Source organism: Orbicella faveolata, unplaced genomic scaffold (assembly GCF_042242905.1).
Source record: "Orbicella faveolata isolate gen_17 unplaced genomic scaffold, um_ofav_v1 contig_35, whole genome shotgun sequence".
NCBI lineage: Eukaryota > Metazoa > Cnidaria > Anthozoa > Scleractinia > Merulinidae > Orbicella > Orbicella faveolata.
Window position 1 is genome coordinate 11,972,501 of NW_028301564.1, and position 17,321 is coordinate 11,989,821.

Genomic DNA, 17,321 nt, shown 5'->3' on the forward strand with positions numbered 1-17,321 from the left:
TTTGATTGCATCGCGGAACTCTCTCTTATTTAGATTGAAACCCATTTCGCAAAGGGGGAGTACCGTCAGCCAAACAGATGACCCTTTTTCCACAGCAAGGTCAAGTGCCCGTTGGACTTTCTGTGGGGCTACCCCTCTGATATGCTCTGCCCTGTCTTGGAGCACCGTTGCTCTCTCACTCCTCATTGCCTGTTGTAGTGGCTTGACCAAAGAATCATCCGGCATCTGATGGGATTGAGCCACGATCTGTTGGACCAGCGGGATGGTAACTTTGACGGAGGAGGATTGCTCAAGATTTGCGTCAAGACACGGGTTTGTCATGCCAAGCCCCCCTAGACGGACTGGCAGTGCTAGAATGTCCCTGTCCAGCCGAGTGCACCTATGCTCCGTAATTGCAGGGATGAGCACCTTAGATATGGCATTCTCCAAAGGCTCCAATAATTCTTGAATATCAGGCAAAGTTCTCAAAAAATAGGTCCATTGGTGCTTGAAGCCAAAGGTGTAAGCAGCATAACACGCTTGAGGTTGAGAAAGAGCAAACTCTGCCAGCTTGGTAATCTCGCTGACCCAGTTGGTCACCTCGCTAACGTATTCCTCTAGATATTCCCGTGAACCTATCACCGCACCCAGATGTTTTTGTCCCTCTACCGTCACATTGACAGCCGTGTCCTTGAACACTTCTTTCACGCTTGCCTCTTTATCTGGCTTTGAGATAATCCAACATTTCTTGGGGTTGGGAAAATAGCCAAAGACTGGGCCAAGGCTGTTGAGGACATCCCACCATTTCTTGATTTCCAGTACAGAGCCAGCTCCACAGGCATCGTCAGCAAACCAGCACTGTTTAATACTGGACGCCGCCTGCAGGCTTGTGATCAGCGGCTGCACACTTAAGGCGTAGAGGGCCATAGGAAGTGGGTCACCCTGTGTTGTTCCTTCAGCTGAAATGATCTCTTTGCCGCCGGTAATAAACAAGCGTGCCGACTTCCTGTAAGTATTGATGACATATGCTGCAATTACAGGGCAGAGAACCCGGATATTATGCAGTGAAGTTGCTCTGTTAAGTGCATTGAATGCATTAGAAGCATCGATGAGCAGTACCGCGTCCGTGTCATCTGCTTCAAATATGGCATGCATGGCATGTATAGCAGCCTCGCTGCCGGACTTTTGACCTGCGCATAGCTGGAGTGCACCACTCGCCCCAACCATAATAATAATAATAATAATAATAATAATAATAATAATAATAATAATAATAATAATAATAATAATATTATTATTATTATTTAGTGAGGGAATCCAACTTGCCAAAGGCAGTTTTCAGTGGAGCCCTCCTAAATAAAAATCACCTAAAAATGACATAAATAAGAGTTACCTAATAAATTACTACAAGCTAAAATAAATAAGTGTAAAAAGAGTTTGTATTAGTTAAAAAGTTAAACTTCTAAAGATTAAAATTAGCTAAAATCATTCAAAAAAGTTTTCAGTTTTGCTTTAAAAATAGATAAAACACGAGTGTCTTTTAATTCACGTGGGAGGCTGCACATATTGCATACATGGACTTGTACAGTTAGACATGAACCACATGTACATTAAAAGGGCCTGTTTCACTATTCTGCAGGGCTCTCATTAAGTTTTGAGTTGCCTGTAGCCTTGTTCTCCACACCTGTAGCAAACTTGTTACTTTGTGGGTGAAGTCTTTCAACAACAGTCAATTTCACTTGTAGCATCAAGGGAAAATCAAGCATACTCAGCCACAACAGGTGCTACAGGTTATGGCCCTTAATGACAGCCCTGATTCTGTGCAGATGTAGCAGTTTGGCTTTTACCTGACCAGTAGGGTTTTCTGTGTTTACTTTGATGAGGAAAATCTTTGCTCCATTTGTTTTGTGAAAACTGTGAAATCCTGCATGAGAAAACTGCTGCAATTTTTCTCAGTTGTTGTTGTGAAGTACTAAGTCACACAATTTTATTGGTTAAAAACCTTAAGGTGGACTTTCCAACTTGTCAATCAAAGCTACATGCACATCATTATGACACAGGCCCTTGATAATTTGCATTAACAGTCACCATGAACACAGGTGTTATGTTTGTGTATTTGACGCTATTTGCATTGCAGGTACATCATTGTGGTGGAGCATGATTTGAGTGTGCTGGATTATCTGTCAGACTACATCTGCTGTCTGTATGGTGCTCCAGGAGCATATGGTGTTGTAACTATGCCATTCAGTGTAAGGGAAGGTAAGATGGAGAAAACATCACCGTTTTCTATAATTTTATTTTCGATTGACAAATTACCATAATGATAATATATTATTATAGATTTAGGAATACAGGGTTGTCACTAAGCGCCGACTGCTGGCAAAATTCATTGGGCAGAGAAAGAGGTGAATGCCAGCTGGATTTTGGCCGGCAATCACATGGCAAAGGGCAACAAATGATTTTTAGGTTATATGCCAGTACAACCTTCAGAAATTTTGGAAATTGTCATATTTGACATTTCACATTTCATTGGTTTTAATTCATTTCAAACATTACAGATAAACAAATTTCTTCAGTTTCCCAAAACTTTCCGTGGATATGTTGCAATACAGGTTATATAATTTTGGTGGTCTTTATTCTCATTGAGTGTGACTGCTCCAGAGAAATGAGTGTGCAAGAATTCTCTCTGTTGCTGTAAAAATCACTTTATCTGTTTTTTGTCACAGGAATCAATATCTTTTTGGATGGCTTTGTTCCTACTGAGAATTTGCGATTCAGAGAGTCATCTCTGGTTTTTAAAGTGGCTGAGACGGCAGACAAGGTTTGGAATGTTGTTTTGTCCAAACAGTCTCCATATCGTCACTGATGATTTGTGGAGTGTTTCAACTTGTGATAGACAAGAACAAACAATGTACTGCAAATTTATACATATGAAACTCTCAAAGTGATCAACTCAGCAATTTACTGTAGGAAATTGGTTATGTAGCATAACTGGAGCTGGTTGCTTGTGAATGCCCAGTCCTTAAATTGTCATTTGCAGAAACAGAATATAAACATGGTTTCATGTGGGTGGTTGAGGAGGAGGGCTGGTCACCCATGAGAGTGGCTGCGAATAGATTATTGGCAACTGCAGTTATAGATGACAATGTTTTAAGCAAATTTGCAGCGGAATGTTGATTCTTTAAACCTTGGATTTCTCAAAACTCCTTACAACTTGAACCAAAAGTCATTTCTCCTGGTTTTGTTTTATTTTTCAAAATATTTTACTTCATTCATTTGCCATGAAAACTAAAAGCTTAACATTATAAATGGAATGTAGTTTGGAAAAATGTGACGAGGAGAGTGAAAAGAAACTTTAATTTTAATGCAACACCTAACATCGCAAACTCGTGATTTCTTGAGCTAGTTTTCATTTCCCTTGAACATTCCAGAAATTGTGATTCCACTTTATTAAACAAAAAATATTTGGCATCTTTCAGGAAGAAGAAATAAAGAGAATGCGCAGATACAGTTATCCTTCAATGCAAAAACAACTGAGTAAGTGTGAAAAAGTGTCCACCTGATGTAATGTGAAGATCACATCTTGTCCGGGAAAATTTTCCCCATGCCTATTTCAGCAAAATGTTCACATTTCTCGGTTAAACTCATCAACAATATATGTCATAGCTTGGGGAATGGTTTGTGAAAGGACAGTGGAGCCCAAGAGCAAAATGAACCGAGCTCACAGGGTATCCATGACAACCCTGTGAGCGGCAACCACCAGGCACCGTCACACTGAAAAAACAGTTGAAACAAATGATATTTACCACATGCTTACCATGAAGAAAAGGGGGACAGGTGGGCTGGGAGAAAAGCTTGACAAGATCCATCCAGTGCAGCGAAAAACACGGAATGGCTTGACATCCGAAGCCAAGCTATAAAATCTAGGTGCCCCTGCACAAATCCCCTGACCACCCCGTACACCACTCTGAAGGAGACTGCTGGCCAGCAATCTTGCTTTGCCTAAATTACTTTTAGCCACATTTCATTAGCCAGGCTTAAAATTGCCATCTTTATCAATCTTATCTTTAATGGCATTTTCAGTGTTGGTTATCCTTGCAGAAAACTGGATGTTGTTTGCTGTTTCTCACAACAGAATTTACATCTTGTTAACCACACTACCTTTTTGAACTTACATGTAACTCTTTGTAAAAAAAAAAAATAGTGGCAATAGAAGGTAGGGACTCCATTGTTTTGTGTGTTGTTCTTTGAGCTATTAACTCTGGTTATTTCCTGTTGTCACAGAGGAGTTCCACCTGAGTATTGACGGTGGTGAATTCACTGACTCGGAGATCATTGTTATGCTGGGAGAGAATGGTAAGAAAATTTCCTAATGTTCTGTGTGTTCACCAATCATAGGAACCACACTGGTGAAGAAAGACAAAGTCTTTGGAAGCTTAGTGGCCCAAAACTGCTGGAGCTTAATCTGGTTCCCATTAGAGGTCTCCTGCCCAGGCAGGTCCTCCCAGCAGTAAGAATAAAGTGTCTTGTCCAAGAACACAACACAATGACACTGACTGGAGGTTGAACCCAGAACTCATGATCCAGAGTACAGGACACATTATTGTCATTACACCACCGCATCTCCCTGTAGAACAATCAAAAATTGTTGCTTCACTGAACAGGGTTGAAATAAGTACTGTAATAGAATTACTCAGCTTTAAATGTTGTGTTTGCCGTTTTTAATGAACAATTAATTTTTGATTAGCGTTAATACATGTAACTTTCAGTTCATGAATTTTGTAATAATGGCTTTTCTTTAATTTTGTAGGAACTGGCAAGACGACTTTTATCCGCATGTTGGCTGGAAGACTAGTTCCAGATAATGAAGGTACTTTTTAAAAATACTCAGAAATGTTTAACCGTGGCAAAAACTATTCAGTTGTTTGTTGGTGGAAGAACCCTGCTCGGTTCTTAAAATGTTGATGACAAGTTCTTTATCAATTTTACACAGAGCAAGTTCCCATGATGAACGTGAGCTATAAACCACAAAAGATTAGCCCCAAGTCAAAGGTAAGTTGAACCTTCAGTCAATTTAGTTTTCTGGAAAGAAACAGAAATATGTGACGTATGAGCGTTATTGCGAGTGTTTGACGCTGTGTTTGCTTTTCCTGCTAATTAGAACACAGTGCGCATGCTCCTTCACGAGAAGATTCGTGACGCTTACGTACACCCTCAGTTTATCGCTGACGTCATCAAACCGCTACAGATTGAACAAATCATGGATCAGGAGGTGAGCAGGGTTTGTACTCTACGGGGAGGGGTGGGGACAGGAAGCGCTAGTTTGATGATTATGGCATTAAGGGAAAGACGATTTGGGAGTTGTTCTTTTGTAATGCTAGAGTCAGCTGGGCCAATGAGGGGATGTGAGAACAGGGCCGTAGCCAGAATAAAATTATACTGAGGCAGTGTCCATAAAAAATTATGACCAAGGCATTGTCCATGGTTAAATTCTCTTTCTAGGTTTTTAGGGTGTTTATGATGACTATAAACGACAAAAAAGGAAAAACAATGACTGAAGCAACTAGCTACGGCCCTGGACAAGGAACGGGAGTGCAATAGATAATAATTTTATCAAAGTTGATATATTATTTTAATAATATTAAAATAACATTTAACCTGCTTAAAAGCAGGTTACCAATAATCACAAACAATACGTTGTGAACTCTCCTTGCAGTTAAAGAGAAATTCATGTCTTTGGAATCAAAGCTCTCTTTTTCATGTTTTTTTTTTTGAAGTTCCACTGCTAATAGTTCTGGAGCAAGCCCAGTACTACCGCTGACACACTGCAGGTTTTACCCCCGGCTTCACTAATGTACAAGGTCATCATACTCTGGATAAACAATTGATAAACTACAGCTGTTTTATTACATGTTCAGGCTGTTTTTTTCTTTTCAGGTTCAAAACCTGTCTGGAGGTGAACTGCAACGTGTTGCGCTTACGATTTGTCTCGGAAAGGTATGCTTGGTGTCCATGAAACCCGGCTGATTATCATCAGTAGAATTTCTACTTTTAGACAAAAAAAAATATTTTTAAGGTTTTGTTTGCTTTGTTGATGGCTTTTTTTCCTTGTTTTTCTCTCCAGCCAGCTGATGTGTATTTGATCGATGAGCCCTCGGCATACCTCGACTCTGAGCAGCGTCTGGTAGCCGCTAAAGTCATTAAACGGTAAATGTTTCCCGTAACCCGTAAGCGCGCGGGAATAAGGGCTTTTGTGATTGGGCGGATTGCATTAACGTTGTGCGCTGAATGGTTAAAACGTAACGTGCCTATCGTTTGTAAATTTGAGACGTTTTTTGCGACTCTGTTGATGCGAGTCTCTGTTTGGTAATTCTGTTTCGGAAAAAAGGTTTTTTTTTTTTGCAAACTCACGTTTAGAAATTTTTAATGAACTGTTTTGGTCGAATCGTTATGCATTCGCACTACGAATTTGTAAACAAGGATTTCCTTTCCTGACAAATAGTTGTGTTGGTACCGAAGGCGTTCTTTTTAGTGTTGGTCTGTACTGTTAGCTCTTTCCGTCTAGTCCTTTAGCTCTGCTATATTTAGCACTGCATTCGCCTTATTAGTTAGTTATTCATATTTTTTATCGAGTGTTTTCACATGACGTCACTATAGCCATATTGGTGTCCCAAAACAATGAGAGGGCGGCCATGTTGATGTCCCAAACCAATCCTGTGGGAGTTTCTTGAACTCTGTTCAGTTCTTATGTGTAAACACTGTCTTTTATTCCAATACATTTGCGTGGCCATTGGCCACGAGAGTGGAAATTCTTTATACCACATTTAAAAAATACTGTTATTTTTCGCGGGGAAAACAATCACTAGATATCCGGCCAAACTACCCAGTGGTTCATTGCGGCCGGCTCTTTCCAACTAGCTTTTAACCACTGAATTGATACTGATCTTGTTTTGTTCCATTTTAGTTTCATCTTGCACGCGAAGAAAACTGGCTTTGTTGTTGAGCACGATTTCATCATGGCTACCTACCTGGCCGACCGTGTTGTGGTGTTTGAAGGCGAACCTTCTGTCAAGACTCTAGCGAATTCGTAAGTAAATGGAGTTAACAAAGAATACTTGGTCAAGTCTGGCCCGGAGTCAATCGGAAGGAAATCTTGAGCAATAAACAAAACCCAGACTGACTGTGTTACATGATTGTGATAGACTAAGTGGACCGAACTGAGCTGTTAAGTCTAAATTTCAGCCCTCTTGTTAAAATACTGTTGGAGTCGTTTTGCGGTAATTGTTAGAGGTTGATACTGTCTTCTTGAGAGTATGAAGCCACCATTTTTTTCTTGCTTATTGTTCTTCTTGTATTTAGTATTTATGCTTGCATGGGGTTTGGGTTCTACCTTATTTGTGCATATGTTGTTCCCAGTCCGCAGACGCTTTTGACCGGGATGAACAAGTTTCTTCAGTCCCTGGAAATCACCTTCCGGCGCGACCCGTCTAACTTCCGGCCACGGATCAACAAAATGAATTCAGTCAAGGTACTGTAGAGCCCGGCGTCAACTCACACCATGATCTAACCTTCTCGTGAATTCGTTTAGTTAATTCAGTTCGAGTGTGGAACTCCCAGAAGTCGATTGTCCTTTTTAAATTAGCTTAAATTGCCTTCTGTCATTTACATCACAACGTAACCTACCGTGAACGAGAGAAGAATCTCGAAAAATACCCCAAAATTACGTCGCCTATATGTCGAATAATATTGCAATGGAAATGAGAAAAGTTCGCCGTGAAAAAGGCTTCTAGACAAACGCAGATTGTAGCTGCTGTTTAACGATGCTTTGCTTTGTGTAGTAATTATGTGTTTCACCGTAACAAACTAATATGGATTTTTTTTTTGCATGGTGAAACAGGTTGTTTGGACCGTCTTTGCTCTCGTTAGCATGGCGTGGACGACTTGTTCACAACATTATTTCCGACTGACTTTTTCTCATATTTTTGAATCTATTTATCAGGACTGTGATCAAAAACGGACAGGCAACTACTTTTACCTGGAAGATTAAAGCTTCTGTTACTCCATTCAAAGTAAGTACCAAGTGCAGCTCCTTCAAGAAGGCAGCAGTCAGGGTGGATGTAACAGAAAACGAGTCTGAAATGGCGCAATGATATGGACACTCTTCAGAGATCACTGACCAAAAGAGAAATTCTCCTCGCTGGTTTCCATAGAATTTTTATGGTGCTAGTTGGGTGAATTTGACTATCGCTCCGTGTAGTTATTGTTATGACCTACACCTGGCTTTATGTTGACATTCTTTGGAGAACTCAGATCGCAATCGCCGTTAAACCTAAACGGGACAATAAAACTAATATCTCTTCTCTAACTTAAAAATGAAAATTTCAAGGAACTGAAACTTAACGTTTTGCAATTACCTCCTAATGAGCTGATGAATCGCTTATAGTATGTGCGAAAAACGTATTTAGCGTTAGTGTTTGTCCTGTGTGTAAGCCCATGGTTGCTCATGACTTGGAAAATGCAACTGTCTGTCACTTACTCACTTGTTAAGCTGTCAGCCAATTTAACGAGCTTTCTGATTACTGAAGGCCATAAATCGGTCAACAGTTAACCTTATTATAGAGTATATACTTTTTGTGTTTTATCTCCGAGGATAATAAAGTGTACTATCTGTTCATCAGTTGATATCACTTACCAAGTTTGACTTTTGAACCCAAATCAACCACATTTACAGCAACAACGTGCAAAGATAAAAACTCCCAACGTGTCAACGGGCTAAGACTGTACTCTGATTAAGAATGTATCAATTTTGAGATGGCACGAACCCTCGTTCAGTGCAGTGACACTATAAAGCGCTGAACTCTGGATCGAGTTAAGAACAACACAGTAGCTTTAAGCCACAAAAATCTTCATGTTTTGCCTAAAAGTACAAAATTGTTGCTCTTGGAGTTGACTATTCGCTCAGAAATCTAGTGCTCGTAGTCTGATTTCTAACAACCTACCTACTGTAGACCTTGTTTTGCTTTGTAGATCACTAGAGCTCGGTAGTAAATTCTTGAGGCCGTCCCCTTTAAACCAAAAATTGCCGTTGCATTTCTAGAAATGTCCAGAAATGAGTGGAACAGCATTTTGCCTCGGTTGACCGCACCAGAAGTGATACCAGAATTTTTTCCCAAAATTTCCTTAAAAAAGAGGACAAGTTCGCAAGTTATAACCAAGTTTTCTGAGATGTTAGGCTGCGTATCTTGGCGGTTTAAGCAATTTTTTAAGCAGTTTTTAGCGCGAGCGCACAAAGCGGCGAAGTTGTCTCTCTCCCAGGCTCCTCGCGGCTTTGGTGCTCGTTTTCGCGGCTTCACCGCTTCCTTAGCGCGCTCAAATTGATTAAAAACCGCCAAGCTACGCAGACTACTAAAATGTCTCCCCAGAAATTTTCGTTCCATTCGAAATTATGGACAAATTTCTCGAATATTCATTTAAGGAGGCTGGCAACAGTTTCCAGCACTTTTGGAACGGGTATACTTTGACGGATGAATACGACCACTGTTTATCAAGTGATACTACAATATTGGCATCGCGTAAATGCCCGGCTATTAGTGAACCCATATGGTCATCTTTGTAGCATAATAGGTTACCATAGCAACAGTATAACCTGTGAAAAACACCTTTAGTTTTAGCTTTAAGTGCTTATCACCCAAAATACGAGTTCGGTAACCCCCATTTTTTGTTATCAAGTAGCAGGTCCTACTGTTGCTGTGGTAACCTTCTCTGTCACGAAAATGATAACAAATGTTCACCGATGACTTGGCAGGTTTTTGCTCCCATGATTGTAGCATCAACTGATAGAGTAGTTAGAATGACCCATCAAAATCGTAAGTCCTGGAAAGTGCTGTAGACTGTTGCCAGCCACGTTAATGGTCATAAAGGTTCTCAACATCCGCCCCTGTTCCGAATTTTTTGCCTTTAGAATGAAGAGTGATCTTGTATTTAACGGCTTATTTTGTATTGCAAGTCGGACCCTTTTCTTTCTGAAATCCGGTACACGAAAATGATGAAACAATTCAAGGGACAGTTTTAATTTGTCACCAGTGGTTAAAAAATATTTATTGTCTATTATCTTTTTGTGTGATAGTTCAGTAGCGTATGTCTGCACCTGTTTTGCTTAGTGAAACATTCCTCACTACAGGAAGCTGTTTGATTTATCAGTTGTATTAAAAGAACTGTCCCGAAACATCGGTTCAATCTTGGACTTATCTCTAAACTGGATCGCCTCCACCCCGCGCCCCTCGCCCCCTACCTCCGCTCCCCTAAAAGAAAAACAATTACACGCGTTTTGCTTTTCAAGTAACGCAGGGTGCTTATACGTGGGGCGGTGAAACGAGCGGGTCCGAGCAAAAAGGTGTGAAGCAGTAGACTGGGGTCTACTAAAACGAGCAGATTCCGCTTACTTACACTGGAACTTAGATTTAAGAAATTCCACGAAACTCCCTTGAGTTGGGGGCCAAAAGCACAAAAAAGCCTTTAGAATACCTCACTGGTGGCTCAGATTTCCGGTTCGTTGAGAGGAAATTTTTGGCAGCCATTAATCTCACCGGAAGCGCGGAACGCGCGCTCGTGCCAGTCCTTCTCCGCTTCACACATTAGACCAAGAGCGGACTGCCCGTTTCAACACCCGGCCTTTTTCCGCCCTGAGTAACGCACTAGCTCCTGGACGTAGATTCTATTCAATATTATATTGTTTTTGTTTCAATTCAGTTTATGACTTTCTTTTGAACCCTATATGTGGCACTGGGATTGCAAAAGAAATCTGTTTTTTTTTTTATTTTGAATATCTTTCACTGTCTTCCGATTTCTCTAAAAGTGTATAGGGCTTATCGATAGCGTCCCGGCAAACTGAGTTGAAATTGTAAATCTTCGCTGCGTCAGTGTTTCAAAATAAAATTTCTTTAAGGCCTTCACAGATTTGACGTGTTGGTTTCAAACGATCGGCGTGTGAAGGTTTGCCGGAAATCAAAATTATTTATGCAACTGATTATGAGCGATTTGGTGATTTTATAGTCGCGCAAATTTCCAGCGCCTCATCCGAGATATAAACCGGTATAACAACTGGTGTTTGTAATTGAATGCTTGCTTTGTATTTCAGATCGAACCATATTTTAAGGCCCCGTTTACATTACGCCGGAAAAATTTGAAAACTGCATTTTTAGTCTGAAAACGCATCAAATGCTTTCCGTCCACATTACGCCGGAGAAATTTGAAAACGCAACAATTACCGGTCATTTTGGATTTGTTTTCGAGGAAAACTGGAGCAGGGAAATCACGTGATTATCGTGACGTCATCATTTTCGAAAAGCTTCCGTTTTATGCTGTTTTCCGTCCACACTAAAACGCAAAGCCGGTGTTTTCAAATTTCTCCGGTTTGAAGAGCGTTTCAGAAAAGTTCCGTTTTCGTGACGGATTTAGTGTGGACGGTAGGCCTAACCATAGAAATAAAGTTGTGCTTTCAAATTTCTCAAGCGTAGAGTGGACGCTAGATTCCGTCCAATAATAAACCCGACAAAAATAACCTTTGAACAAAAATAATCACAGGGCTCTTTGTTGGAATCGTGCAGAATTGATGAACACGCTCTAGGCATTCAGAGTTCATGTTTTATCGTTGTTGAACTTGGAACAGCTCTATTTCAGCCTCGTACAAAAGCAGCGATGAGGAAGAATTGGAAACCGTTGATTGATTAACTAAAATCAAGGCTTTTAGCAAACGCTTTCTCACAGGGTGTTTTTAAAAGTCTGATAAAGTTGGCGCAGATCCGGTATGCAAATGATGTTCAGTTGATTATGAAACATTTCATGTTATAGTTAGCTAGTTGTCTTGCTGTGTTAGTTCGTGTGTGTTCTGTACACGTTTTGCTCACTGGAGCGCTCAGTCAGTACGCTGGTTGATTTATCAGTTGATTAATGAATGCGTCCTGGTAAAACCATCACACTTTCAGAGAAATAAGAAGACAAGGAGAGATTGACGAGTATATTTTCATATCAAAAAAATGTCTAGCAACACCAGAGTTAATTAAAAGTAAGATACAAAAGAAAGCCACAAACTGAATTGAAACGAAAACATTTGTGTCACTTGGAAAGCAAAACGCGTGTCAACGACTTAATCAATAAAGTTAAATTAAATCTTGGATGTGTTAGTTTTTTTACTGCAACTGGGAAAGTTGCCAGGAAATCAGAATCATTTATATAAGTGATTAGTAGAAATTTCCAGCTCTTTATCTTGGATAACAATAATTTATCAACGAGGGAAAAACATCATTGTCTATCTATTGACTGTGATCATAGTTTTGCCGTGGTCAGGTTGTCCGTGCACTGTAAATTTGTGTCGATGGCTGCAGCCAACTTAAATTTTATTATATAACTATAGCTCTTGTTCCGGACATTTTACAAGATAGTAAATACCCTATGTAACCCAGCTGGTATTTTCCAGGGTTATTGTATTACTTTCGCTGTCTGATAACATCGCCAGACGTTTCCAGCGCACTTTGAAGGATACGTCTCAAAATGTATCTAGCAAAATCGCTTTTTACCAAGGTTATAATGAACATGTTAGGCGCTGTTCTGACGTCCGCTTCTGCGCTTGGTAATGGCTTCGTTCTCGCGACGATTGCTCGGTTTAAATCGTTACGAACAGTTCCGAACATTCTCATCGCCAATCTCGCAGTGGTGGACCTCCTTTACGCAGCTGTTAACCTGCCTTTCCATATGATCTCCAACTCAGAAGCCAGTTGGTACAGAGGTCAGACCTTGGCTATAGTGACAGCCTTCCTAAGCCGAGTCTTTACGATTCTCAACCTTACTTCAATGCTCGCTATGATGGCGAATGTGTTCTTGGCCATTGCCTTCGATTTCAAGTACCTTGCCTGGAAAACAAAGAAAAAGGTCATGATCTGTGTTGTCCTTATTTGGTTGATAGACCTTGTGGTGACGATCTTGGGATCAATACCACTCCTCAACATCAATCTTGCAGACGCTCGCGTCCGTGATTTCAGGAGGTGGACATGGGGGGAGGGGGGTTCTGAACACCGCAACACCGCAAAAAAAATTAACGAACGCCGCATCACCGCAAGAAAAGTCAACGAAACACCGTCACCGCAACACGTATTTTTAGCGTCATGATTTGTTCATCTACACTTAAAATAATACTCTTATACTTCAACAATTTTCCACAAAATAAACACATCACAACGCTTTGCCAGTCATTGGGCATATGTCAATGCTGCTGATGCTTGTAAATCAATTTTCTTGCTTCTGTGAAGAAACCTTGCGCGAAGCTAGGAAGCGGACGAAGAAAAAAGAGAGGAGCCTCGAGAAATGACCTTTACCCTAGATCCCTCTCTTCTTTTACTTCGCTCACTTTTGTTGGTGTATAAACCCACTGAATGAAGCCTTATCTTGACTGAAAGTATTTCTTTCGGTAGCTAGCTACGTTTACGTTCGATATCGATAATCGTTTGAAAAAATAGGTCAAGAAAGTGGAGCGGAGCGGGTATAGACCGGTATCAGAATGACCTATAGACGAAGCCGAATAGCAAAAGGAAATAAATAGTTAACGTGTGTAATTTACAAACCTTCCTATAGTGTAGCGGCTAACAGCTTCAATTGTTCACTTGGTGATACAAGCATGAAATTTGGCTGGAACATTCTAAATTGTCTATTCTTTCATTCTAGTCGATTAGCCACTTGAAATTCGCATTAACATGAGTTTTTTTCGAAATGGCTAAAAATGGGTGCGATGTAATAAAATGGCGGCCATTTTAAGTGATATCCTTACTTCCAACTCATCTTGATGCAACATTTGAGCAGTTTATTACTCCCTGATTACAACGTTTTACTGCTATCATCCTTTAGATACAATTGACTATTCCATACATCTCTCAGTTTCTGAAAATGTCCAAACAATTCTAAAGAATTCTTTCTTTAACAGGCGCTCATAATCTCGTAGTCACGGTACTGTCATATACAGGTTACGTTATGTGCCTATCCGGTATCCAGTACGGTAATTCAATACGCCCCGCAGTTTCTTAGCTGGGTAATTCCCGAAACAATTCTTTTTTAAACAACCTCTGATCACGTATAAGTTTCAAATACACAAGTTACATTAGACGCCTACTTCAACCGAATTCTGATATTCAGGACAGCAATTCATTACGCCTAGCAGTTTCTGGCTGGCTAATTCAAAAACAGCTTTTGAAACAAGCTTTTGATTTGGCAATAATGTCAAATAGTTCTGCTATACAATTTACGTTGTATACCTACTATAGTCGATGACCAGGTGGAGCTACTCTTCACACAAACAGCTACACAAAGCTGTACAGTTCAGGCCAGAACGAAGACATTTGCACCTCCCACAACAGTCCTTCCTGCAGCCACATCTGATTAGCTCTCGACAACTTGCAGCAACTGATGGAATGTCAGTCCAAAGTATCTGCCACGTGTCACCTCGCCTACTCCATCCCCAATCAGCTGGACTTTTTGTGACAGGTCGAGGGAGAGTGGCTTGACCCCAGATAATTCTTCCTTGGTAGGAAGCATGCTTTGAATGTAGCTTGAGGGCAGACTGAGGTGGTATTGCATCATACGGCCTTTGTTTGCGAGCGAAGAAATTCAGTCTTGCATCGTTCACACTTGTATCTGCACTGGACCTGTCATACATGACCACAACAAACTGCTCTAGACTCTGCAGATCAGCGTCGTCAAGAGCTGTCACACACTGACTGAGTTTGGTGAAGGTGGTCGAGACCCCTTTACACTCATTCCATGTTTGCCATGCAGACTTCTTTCCTTTGCCACGGAAAGCTGACGCACTGTCGCATCACGTAAATGCGTGAAAGAATGGGAGTCCACTAGCTTTCTCCGGACCGATTGTGTTTCCCAGTTCGTGCACCGGAATCAATCGAAAATTTCCTCCTTGGCCAAATGCAATCCACATTTTTCCAGGCTCGTTTAAGGATTTCATGACAGATATGGCAATAACTACCACATCCGTGCCGTTTGCCTTAATCACTAAAGCCTTACTGCCGTCCATTGCCGCATGTCATCCGTGCGCAAAAATACGTGGGTCTACCTCTTTGTGCATACATGGTGCTAAATCTTCTAACGCAATTACGCGATTACAACAGACGTATTCCAAGCACAGCAGTGTCTGCTTCAGACAACCGGTCCGCGAGAAAATGGAAAAGTTCAGTCTTGTTGTTGTTATCTCTCAGAAAGCTTTTCCAATTTTGGGGAGTCTTGCTGGTTGGTGCAACCCTTCTTCGTATCCCTTTGCCCCTTTTGGATCGTGCCTCTACTTTCAGGCTGGACTCCTTATACACATCAAGCACAATGTCAACTCTTTGGTACTTGGTAGAATATGATATAACTCTTGGAAGGATGTCCTCATTGGCGCAGTCATCAAATGTCTTTGACATACGTGGGGGCTTGGGAGTTGACAAAAGCTCAGTGATCCATCTAGCTATGATGATTGCATCTGCCTCTGGTTCTGTGTTTGGCATCAAAGTCTTAGACTAAGGTATCTCAGCCAATTGCGATTTCTGGCATGTTTGAAGTTTTCCACTGTCACTGAGGGAAGCTGGAGCTGACTGGTTTTCGTGCTGGAAGAAATCATGCAAATCACACTGTCTGCTTTGACATGAAACGAAGAGTTAGGAAAATAGGTGACAGGCCTCTTTCAGTGTCCTCTCCTTGGAACTGGCGGCACTGGAAATTTCTTCTTGCTTGAAGAAAGTGATCTTGTTCTTTCTATTTGATAAAACAAGGTGTGCTCTTCTTTCTTCAGTCCCTCAATGAAGGATCGGAACTGATCTTTGCCTCTGCTATGGATAGTAGCAACAAGTCTTGAATTAGCTGGATCGGCAATGTCCTTAGCTTTTTGTTTAATACGAGGAGGTCTGCGGACTCTTCTGCAAAAGGATTGCCCATTTCTTTAAATACTGTGAATAGCTATTCCAATTTCTCAAAGACCGCTATTTGAGCACTTCCGCTTTGTTCGTGATGCTTGCTACTGATTGCTACATCTTAAGTTCCCGCAACCTCTTCGTAGCGAGCGACTAGGCGGCTCACCTCTGGTCCAGCTATCATCCACCTCCAGAGTGCTGTAGGGTCCTCTGTCAAGCCTATCGCTCCTCCATCATCCTTGATGACTGCATTGTTTTGTTCGTGGGCTTGGTCGATTGCAACTGACGAGAATTCTTTGCAAGACTTGTGCTACGTCTGGATGTTGTTGATCGATGGTCATCATATCTCTGAGGTGAATTTAAAGCCACCACGCAAAATTCACATTGTTGTTTGCAAAGAAATAGGGCAAAGTTCTGCCAGGGCCTCACGATACAGGCAAAAGCTGGCTTCTCTGAATGAACGAACCAATGTTAGAATGGTTAGCTCTAGAGCTGAAACAAAATGAAAACTGTGGACTTTGGAGTCTTCGTTTCTTACACCACTCTTCGAAATCAAGAACACCTTGTGGAATTTAAGATGTATCTTTGCTATAGCTATTATATGCAGCTCTCCTCTGCTTGTATAGACAACATGCTGTGATATGATGTGCTTGACGAGATCTGGTAACACTTGAGGCTAACAGATAAGATTCCGTAGTACCAGATGAGGCAACTCCTGCCTCAACAAAAGCACTTGTCCAACCACTGTGCTGAAATAAAGACCCTATCAATTTCATAGCAGCCATTTCTATGTGAAGACCTGTCTTTGAGACGAATCGTCTGAGAGGTTTTACGTGCAAAAATCTTTAAAACATATGTCAACCTTTCGACCCAAACACAAGTAATATATGAGGGTTAAAACTAAAATCTATTATCGTAATAACCGTAGTTCAAAATTCTAAAATATTTACAGACATGCTCCACTTTAGGCTCTTACCGATAGTGCTAGCACTTTTTTTGGCATTATTTGGCTTCGCGAACATTTTTTTCTTTTTTTTACATTTTATCCCAAAAAGCACTGCTGGCATTATTTTGGATTTTCGACTGATTATGTGTATAATTTTGTGTTAAAAAGCACAATCTGACTTTATTTATGGCGTCCAAAGCCTCCCAGATGCATTTTGCCCTCATTTTAGTCAAAGGAGCCGAGGAGGCCTGGGGAATAGGTTTGATAGGTCGGTGGTTGCCTTCTAGAAACCCAGTCCATCACACTCGTTTCAAGATGGCGTCATCCACGTTGTCATCGAGGAACAATGGAAGTCAGCCAGAATGGAGTAATGGAAAAAAAAAACATTGATCGTTACATTTTGTTGTTGAAAAATGTAACTGAAAATCTGAAAAATGTAATATTCTATGTTT

General features: G+C 40.9%; 3 protein-coding genes across 3 annotated transcripts in view; 2 read left to right on the plus strand and 1 right to left on the minus strand.

Moving 5' to 3' along the window:
• LOC149103303 (uncharacterized) overlaps positions 1-1,149 on the minus strand; it is a 1,998-nt gene extending 849 nt beyond the window's left edge. The window contains exon 1 of the mRNA XM_089273915.1: positions 1-1,149. This exon is cut by the window's left edge and continues 849 nt beyond it. Within this exon, the coding sequence (XP_089130041.1) occupies positions 1-1,134 (1,134 nt within the window). The 5' untranslated portion in view covers positions 1,135-1,149.
• LOC110057571 (ATP-binding cassette sub-family E member 1-like) overlaps positions 1-8,661 on the plus strand; it is a 15,879-nt gene extending 7,218 nt beyond the window's left edge. The window contains exons 10-21 of the mRNA XM_020764163.2: positions 2,117-2,238; positions 2,706-2,800; positions 3,459-3,516; positions 4,264-4,335; positions 4,790-4,849; positions 4,973-5,031; positions 5,141-5,251; positions 5,917-5,976; positions 6,104-6,186; positions 6,944-7,066; positions 7,396-7,507; positions 7,979-8,661. Coding sequence (XP_020619822.1) covers positions 2,117-2,238; positions 2,706-2,800; positions 3,459-3,516; positions 4,264-4,335; positions 4,790-4,849; positions 4,973-5,031; positions 5,141-5,251; positions 5,917-5,976; positions 6,104-6,186; positions 6,944-7,066; positions 7,396-7,507; positions 7,979-8,026 — 1,003 coding nt within the window. The 3' untranslated portion in view covers positions 8,027-8,661. The remainder of the gene's footprint in view (positions 1-2,116; positions 2,239-2,705; positions 2,801-3,458; positions 3,517-4,263; positions 4,336-4,789; positions 4,850-4,972; positions 5,032-5,140; positions 5,252-5,916; positions 5,977-6,103; positions 6,187-6,943; positions 7,067-7,395; positions 7,508-7,978) is intronic.
• A 3,867-nt stretch (positions 8,662-12,528) lies between these two features.
• Positions 12,529-13,197, plus strand: LOC110057550 (melanopsin-B-like). The gene has a single exon (XM_020764143.2). It carries the CDS (start codon positions 12,529-12,531, stop codon positions 13,141-13,143), a length of 615 nt encoding a protein of 204 aa, XP_020619802.1. The 3' UTR covers positions 13,144-13,197.
• The last annotated feature ends 4,124 nt before the right edge of the window (positions 13,198-17,321 follow it).

Bases quoted from the DNA above. Each gene is read 5' to 3' on its own strand.
- LOC110057550 (XM_020764143.2), top strand. From the start codon at position 12,529: ATGTATCTAGCAAAATCGCTTTTTACCAAGGTTATAATGAACATGTTA.